This window comes from Lactuca virosa, chromosome 1 (assembly GCF_052849685.1).
Source record: "Lactuca virosa cultivar CGN04683 chromosome 1, Lactuca_virosa_CGN04683_v6, whole genome shotgun sequence".
Classification (NCBI taxonomy): Eukaryota; Viridiplantae; Streptophyta; class Magnoliopsida; order Asterales; family Asteraceae; genus Lactuca; species Lactuca virosa.
The window spans coordinates 83,347,632-83,356,551 of record NC_136426.1 but is presented as its reverse complement, the minus strand read 5'-3'; the positions used below and the strand labels follow the sequence as shown (position 1 = coordinate 83,356,551).

Here is an 8,920-nt window from a genome sequence, read left to right as displayed (position 1 = left end):
GAGCTTCTTGTATCTAGCAAACTTTGAATATTTATATTTATGAAATATTCACTCTTTTATTGAATGACATGAACACTGTTAGGTTAAGTATATGTTAACTTTCGTGTAAGTTATGAGACTTCCATTCAGTTGTCACTTAATTACATATTTATATATTTATTTGTAAATATTATACAAATATGTTTTATTTGTATGAAAGTGTTCGACATTATGCAAAAACTTTACAAAATGAATAAAATAATATTGTTTTTGAACTTATATCTTATAGTTAGTAAGTACTCAATTTAATATAGTATAAATTGGAATATTGAATAATTCAATAGGTTTAACTAAATGACTTTTACTAATGAATTTTTATTTATTAAGATATTAAATTAATTGCCACAAATATCATGCATATTATTTTGTTTTATTTGTATAATTTTAAAACATATATTATCTTGTAAGAATTCAAGTAATACACTTTAAGAATAATAATATTTTTTTACAATACTATTTGACAATGTTTCTTTCATAGTTAATAATAATGACTTAAATACTTTTAATGAATTATTAAGATATTTAATTTATTATGATAAACATCGTTTATATTATTTTATTTTATGTATATATGTGTTAAACATATGTTACCTTATAATAATTAAAGCAATATGGTTTAAGAATAATAATTAGTTTTTACAATACTAACTAAAAGTGTTTCTTTCATAGTTAATGACATTGACTTAAATACTTTTAACAAAATATATGTCTTATTAGTTATCTATATAAATATATTCATGTGCAATGCGCGAGAATTCATCTGGTATACTATAAAAGAGTTCATGTTTCTATCAATGTATTCATTTAAAACCCCAAACTTTTCAATTTTTTTTATTAATATATTAAATCCATTATTATTCTAAATGTAAAATACTAATTTGTAAATTTAATATGATATTAAATTTAAAACATAAATTTAATTTACTTAATTTATTAATTTTAAACACCACTAATAATTTTTAATCTAATCCATCTAGTATTTTACGTTAAATACATTGTTAATTTTGAAACATAAATCAAAATACCAAGTAAACTGTGACAACCCGAACATTTTTCCGTTAACGTTAGCCCGATTCCGTTAAATAAATTTTGAATTTTATTTAGTTCCGTCAAATTCTTATAGTTTGGAAAATCATTAATTTATATAATTAAATTTTATATAAGAGTCGGAACCAAAATCGCGCGAAAACCCAAGTTTTTCTTCAAAAATCAACAAATCCGGTCTGATTGGTGTTCACGGCCGTGAACCCAATCATGGCTGTAAACCGATCACGGCTGGTAGACCCCACCACCGACCATGAATTCAGCCTATATATATATGTTCCTACCATCATTTATATTTTTCTAGCCGAAAACACACTTTCTCACTCTAAAAACCACCACCCGAAAACCCAAGTTTTCTCTTCATCTAGCACTCAATCCATCTTAGAACTCGTTTTGGAGCATCAAACATCCGTCTTCTCATCAAATCAAATATTGTTGTTCTTGAGTTCACGGCTGTGAACCCTTCAAATCTTCATATTTCACCAAGAACACCAAGAACAGGCTGTGAACCCTTCAAAGACCGTAAACCCTTTGAAGACAGTGAACCGTTCACGGTCGAGAATAGTTCACGGTCGTAATCTCTACACGGTCGCAATCAGCTCTACATCGTGAATCTTGGCTACAAACCCACTTTTCTCACTTCGATCGAGTCTCGATAACATTCATTAACCAAAAACAAGTGTTTTTCTAACACTTTAACTAATGGATTCACTAATTTAAATACAAATACGTGTTTAATTATTATTAGGATTCCGTTAACTTCGCGTACAACAACTCGATGGTCCTCATTTCTAGTCTCGTTGTCCGACACATTCACGCAACCGACAGTGAGTTCATACCCCTACGCTTTTATTATTTTAACGTTTTCAGGGGGATACAAGGTAAATACAAATAGTTTTATGAACTTTATATATAGAATTTCAAACAGGATTAAAACTTATGCAATTGATACGACCAAAAGATCATCACATTTTATAAAATGTTTAGATATCTTATCCCTTTTGTAACATGCTGAGCATAAGGGAAGTTTTCAACTCGCAACTATAGTTGCATAGTTTTCAGAACAATACATGAACCGAGTACTTAACACACATGAAAAACTATAATAGCTATAGTTTGGGAATTCAATACACAGTTTTATCATTTCAGGATTATACATTAACAATCATTTAAACTATGACAGATATAGTTTATGGTATATATTACTACTTTCTGAACACATGAGTACCACACTAAATAATTATTTAAGTATAATTATTATTACTCTGTAAAGTATACATACGATTTCAAGTACAAGCGAAACTTTCAACACTACACGTAAACTAGTTAATACAGGGTTGTGAGACACTACTTGTGACATCCCCATTTTCACGACCAGAAAAGACCGGTTTTGTTTATGCTTTATAAAAATCAAAGTACCTCTTTTTATAAAAATGTTGCGGAATTTGTTCCCAGAAAACCATGATAAATATATTATCAAAGCATTTTCGAAGAAATGTATTTTATTCATATTAAAACTTTGGGATGTCATCGTCAATATTGAAACATACGCATAAACAGACCTTACATTTATTTACACTAGTGATCTACATCTCCATTAATCTCTCAGTGTAAAGTAGCTTCGTATCGATACCTGTGATACAAATAGACTGAGTGGGTCAGGTTGGGAAACCTGGTGAGCACATAGGATTTTCAACCCACAATAATATAATTATTATGTTTAAATATCAAACAATCAACCCAATTACCCATACCAATTATCTTCTTTATCTTTTAAGGATTTACCCTAAGAATTATCTATCACTCATTCCTAAGGATTCATCCTAAGGAATAGGCACGAAGTCACATCGTCGTCAGGATTTATCTAATAGGCACGAAGTCACATCATCGCCAAGGTTTATACAACAAACACTAAGTCCATAGCTGCCAGGGTTTATCTAATAGGCACGAAGTCACATCGTCGCCAAGGTTTATACAACAGTCACTAAGTCCATAGCTTCCAGGGTTTATACAACGGGTGCTAAGTCCATAGCTCATTTATCGACAATATTATTTTCGGCAATCCACCCGAAATACATGTCAATGGGTTTTTAGAGTACACTGGGTGAACACGTCGTTCAGAACACCTACAGGTTGCGAGCCTGCTAGTGTTCCACAGACCGTCTAGAATAGTCCATGGTTGTCATCCATACTCTGCTAGATGACGGGGCCAACGTTTAGGTAAAGGCTTTTCTCACTTCTCACCTCTCACCCTCATCTCATGATCTATATCACCTTTCATCTCGCCTTCCAACTCATCTTTCATCATACAACAACTATTTTATTTACCCATGTTTTACCCGAACATATTTGTAGATACAAAATACATATATAGTTTAAATCATTTAAAACGTATATAAAATCGATCATCCAGCATAGACAACAAGTATTTAGATAATATGCACACATAGCACGTAATTTTATATAAAATACTTCATATCTATGTGTAAGATGAAAATAATATGCACTCACTTTAATAGCGTGAGTTGATAGAATCTAACTAGAAACGGTCAGCGGTTCGTGATCGGCAGGCTCGGGACGCGGAACGGCTTCAGCAAACGAGAGAGTGGTAAGAAGATTTGGTGTAAGAATGGCTGAGGTCAAACTTGCTATTTATAGGCTGAAAATTTGACTTTCACGTCGTGAACTAGGTATATTCACGTTGTGAGTTTGATCCTGGTCACCTCCTAGGCTTGCCGTGTGTCTTCTAGGCTCGAAACGTGTCGTTCACTGAGTTCACGTCGTGAATTTCTATGTTCACATCGTGAACACAGTCAGGTCTCGAAGTTTGTGCTCCGAACTTCAGAAATTCATATCTTTCATATATGAACTCCGTTTTTGACGTTCTTTATATCCACGCGTAGGTGAAATTATGCTCTACAACTTTCGTTTAGACTCCGTCGGCTAATTTTGACTTTATTTTTAATATTATATTTTTAACGGGCCGAGACAGGAAAAGTCCTTTAAAAATTCATAACTTCTTCATCCGACGTCCGTTTTCGTCTGTCTTTTTATCGTTACGCTACTATTAACGAGATCTTCAATCCTCGTTTAGGTTGTGTCGGTTAAAAACCGCCTGATCTATTATTAGAATTTCGGGCTGCATACTGCTAAGCTGAAACTTCGAAAAATCATAACTTCCTCATACGAAGTCAGATTTGGGCGTTCTTTTTATGCACGCTCTCGGTTTAACGTATTCTACGACTTTCGTTTAGATCGCTAAGGCCATATATCGCTCTATCGTAAATTTACTATTTACGTCGCGCTGTGTCGTGCTTGTTCTGTCGCGAAACTTCGACGGGTCATAACTTCTTCGTTATAACTCGGATTTCAGTGTTCTTTATATGCACGAAATCCTTGTAACATATAATACAACTTAGTTAAGATTAATCCTTCTAAATAATCTTCCATCAAAAAGTCATTTTTGACGCTCATTGTCCTTAAATTGACTAGCCCGAATCTGCGGGCGTTACAATATTTCAATTTGTACTCTTCGGAGTACAGAACTAAATCCTATCATAGTATAACCAGAGTCTCCTGGAGGGAGAGCGTGAGATTTGTGAATAGATCTATTCGGGACTGACAATCCTACACCCGAACTGGTAGCTACAGTTAGGCAGGCATGCCTGAGGCGACAAATGTCATATATCCGACACTTGAAGAACGTCGTAAAGGTCACTAGGTCATATCAAGCATGGTTATGCGAACTCACAATAGTATAAACAAATCATGTGTTTACGGAATTCATTTCTTCAATTAGTTTTGTTTTCATTAATAGAACTATCATACATTACAACTGAAGGGATTAAGGGAATTTGAATACATAGTTTTAATTTAAGTAATAAAACTACTATACATATTGGTGGTAGCCAGGGTTTTTCAAACAGAACATTCTATACAGAGGTCTTCATACAGAACTCACATATAATACATCTAGTAGTAACCAAGTATACAAACTAACATTTTTTTCATCTAATACAACAGGATACAGTAACAAACATTCATTGTTAATTCTATAATTCCTTAGTTTATGCATCTGGGTTATGTATGAATAATATCTGATAGATTGTGAAATGTGTGGTTTCCGCCTCATTGTCTGTTCCTTGTTTGGTTATGGGCTTAGGGTAGATCCACATAATCAACTTTCTGTTCGATATTGGTTCATACGTGGCTAGTATGAACTCAGTGGCCATAGAAGGAACTGGTATAATCATGCCTTTACTAAAGAAAATATTGGATTTTCATGGAAACATACAAACATTTTCACTGATTCATCAACAGGTTTTCATTACAAAAACATGCTTATGAACTCACCAGCTTTAATGCTAATACTCTTTTCAAAACCGCTTGTATTCTCAGGAAATCAGTAGACAGGTGCTCCCGCAGGCTTTTGAGAAGACGGAGCGCATAGAGTCACGTCTTTTATAATTTGCTATACTTTTGTTGTATACAAACTATGTATTAACAGATGTAAATATTTTTCTTATGCAATGTAATGGTTGTGTTTACTTTGATTACTATGATGCAATTGTTGTGATACTATACATGACGTCTTCCACCCCCGAACGTTTTCGCCGTTTCGGTTTGGGGGTGTGACATAAACTTATAAATAAAGTATTCATACTCTATATTATTTCTAAATAGTTAATAGTTTAAATATAAGACCTAAATTCAAATGTCAAATTAACATATATATATATATATATATATATATATATATAGGTTTAGGTTCTATGGAAAACAAAAAACCCTAAAAATCATTAAAATGCATAAAAAAAATACTTAGAGATCACAAAACTTTTTTTTGAATTTTTTTATCAAAAAATCGCAACTTTTAGGTCAAAATCGCTGAAAAACAATTTTGAAATTTTTTTTTTACAAAAAAAAAAGAAATTGATTTTTTATTTTTTTTCAACGAAATTGTAAAAAATGCTGCGATTTTTTGATTAAAAAATTTAAAAAAAAGTTTTGTGATGCCTTGGTATTTTTTTTATGCATTTTTAGGGTTTTTTTGTTTTCCAAATAACCCTTCCCAATATATATATATATATATATATATATATATATATATATATATATATATATATATATATATATATATATATATATAAGCAAAAACTAATTTTTATAATAATTTGTTTTTCTAAAAAAAAATTCTTGAAAACTATTTAAAAATATTAGAAGTTTAAATATAATACTACCTCTATTCCAAATTAATTGTACACATTTGACTTTTGAAGTCTTTATTCTTCAACTTTAACTTTAAATATTTTTCTTTTTTATAGATAATACTTAATGTAAAATATATGAATGGATTGCATTCTTTAATATCTTTTCATTGTTATAAGTTTCATTAAGTAATATATTATACAAATAAAAATATTTAGGGTCACGAAAAAAAGACTTCAAAAGTCAAAAGTGGACAATCAATTTGGGACGGAGGGAGTATTAAATATAAAACCCACATCAAAAGATGGTTTTAAAATGATTTAAAAATAATAAACGTTTAAATATAATAATAAATTTAAAACCTACGTCGAAATGTCAAATTCACCTAAAGATTCATTTCATCGAAATGATATGTGTATAAAGTTTGTTTATCTAAACTGATTAGTCATTAATTGTTAAAAATAACTTGAAATCAAGAATTATATTTATTTTTATTTTCATGCACAAACCATAGATAAGACCTATGGAGATGATGTGATTTCAATATTTATATATGTTACATATATTTAAAATACTTATAATGTTTTATAAAATATAGTTATTTAAAATACTTATAATGTTTTATAAAATATAGTGTAAGAATTATTAATTCAAAAAGTTAATAATAAGGACATGTATTAAGAAAGTCTCGACCCCTTGAAGGTAAATAGACAATATTGATGCGAAGCGTATGAATATAATATACTCTCAGTTTGAATTTACGCTCACTATTTGCTGAATTTCCATTTTAATTGCGAGAACCCAATGAAAAAAGAAAAGCATATGATGTTGTGGAGTCCAGTAATTTGTATAAAGAAATATATAAAATAAATAAAGAAAATGTCATGAAATATTAGTTTCAACTACTATATCTAATTCTTAGAGTTTGTTACATACATGTTTGAAATAATTTGATAAAAAACCCTTTTTTTATGTTCCAATTACAGTTTGTATCAGTGGTCTATTTCTGAGAGAGTATTTTAATCGAAGACGTGATTTTATTCTTTCCACAACTTATATCTATATCCCTCCCATCCAAGAGCTTTCGTTTTCCCATGGAGTAATGTTATATGTTTATATTTAAAATATATTTGTCAAGCGTCACGTGACAAAATTATTACTATTATCATTTTTTTAGGACTATGAAAAATAAGAATATGGACGGCTTATATGTGATGATGGATGATTACTATGAGAATAAAAATAAAAAATATGAAAAAAAAAACTTATTTACCTTTAAGAAACCATCATAATCATTTGTGACAAATAAAACAACATTTTGAACCACAAGAGTATAAAAGCGAATGGGGGCATGACAAAATCTTTGTATGTAAATTCAACTTCTCTTGAATGAGCTGTGAGCTTGTGAAAATGGGAAGAGCGCCATGTTGTGAAAAAATAGGGTTGAAAAGAGGAAGATGGACAACTGAAGAAGATGAAATCTTAATTAAATACATTCAAGCCAATGGTCATGGTTCTTGGAGGTCCCTACCTAAGAAAGCAGGTATACATATATATGTATGTATGTATATATTATCTGTATGTCTTTTTTTCTTGTAAAATGATCATTTATTTCTATATCTTTTGAAGGATTATTGAGATGTGGGAAAAGTTGCAGGCTACGATGGATCAATTACTTAAGAGGGGACTTAAAACGAGGCAATTATACTCAAGAAGAAGAAACAACAATCATCAAGTTACATACATCCTTGGGTAACAGGTTTGTAAACAAATTTGAACGATATTATAGCGTGAACCTCTGAATCTGATAATTTATATGTATATATGTATGTTTTATATATATATATATATATATATATATATATATATATATATATATATATATATATATATATATATATGTATATCATAAACTGTTATATTTTTAGGTGGTCAGTAATAGCCAGTCATTTACCTGGAAGAACAGACAACGATATTAAGAACTATTGGCACTCTCATTTGAGCCGCAAAACCTATGCTTTTTCCCAAACTAAATACGACTCCACAAAAACCTCCATCAATATGCAGAAGAACATGGTCAGTCAAACAAAGCAAAGACTTGGTCGTGTGAGCCGTTGCATGGCTAAAAAGTACAACAAACGTAGCGTGGTCAATAATTCAGCAATGCCCATGCCCATAATGGGAAAACCAGATGAACAAAAAATGGGAAAAGATTCAACTTCTGACAATGGAAATAATAAAGAAAGTCAAATGAGTTCAAATGAGATTAAAATGAAAGAAAATGATCATGAGAAAGGGTTTAAAGATGATGAACCAATGGACATGAGCTTTCTTATTGAGGGTGACCTCGTTGATTCCTTTGGGATTTTGAGGGATCATGATGAGGATCATATTGAAACAAGGTCAACTGAGTTTGACGTCTTCGTCAATTCCTTGTTGAATGCATGTGATGCTGATGATAAAGAAGATGAAAATTTGACCTCAAATTCATCAGAAGGTATGGAGTGTTGTTTTGATATGGATTTGGTGAGTGATTGGGAGATGGGGTTTGGATTTGAATGGTTTAATTTGTATGATAATAGTGATGATGATGGTATGGTTATTTGGCCATGGAACTAAAGTCGATTCC

At 30.8% G+C, this 8,920-nt stretch overlaps 1 protein-coding gene across 1 annotated transcript; it reads left to right on the top strand.

Annotated features, from left to right (window-relative positions):
• Positions 1 to 7,621: 7,621 nt before the first annotated feature.
• LOC145105432 (transcription factor MYB12-like) lies at positions 7,622 to 8,920 on the top strand. Its single transcript, XM_079042537.1, has 3 exons — positions 7,622 to 7,834; positions 7,921 to 8,050; positions 8,220 to 8,920. The coding sequence occupies exons 1-3, from the start codon at positions 7,681 to 7,683 to the stop codon at positions 8,908 to 8,910; spliced, it is 975 nt and encodes a 324-aa protein (XP_078898663.1). The 5' UTR covers positions 7,622 to 7,680; the 3' UTR covers positions 8,911 to 8,920.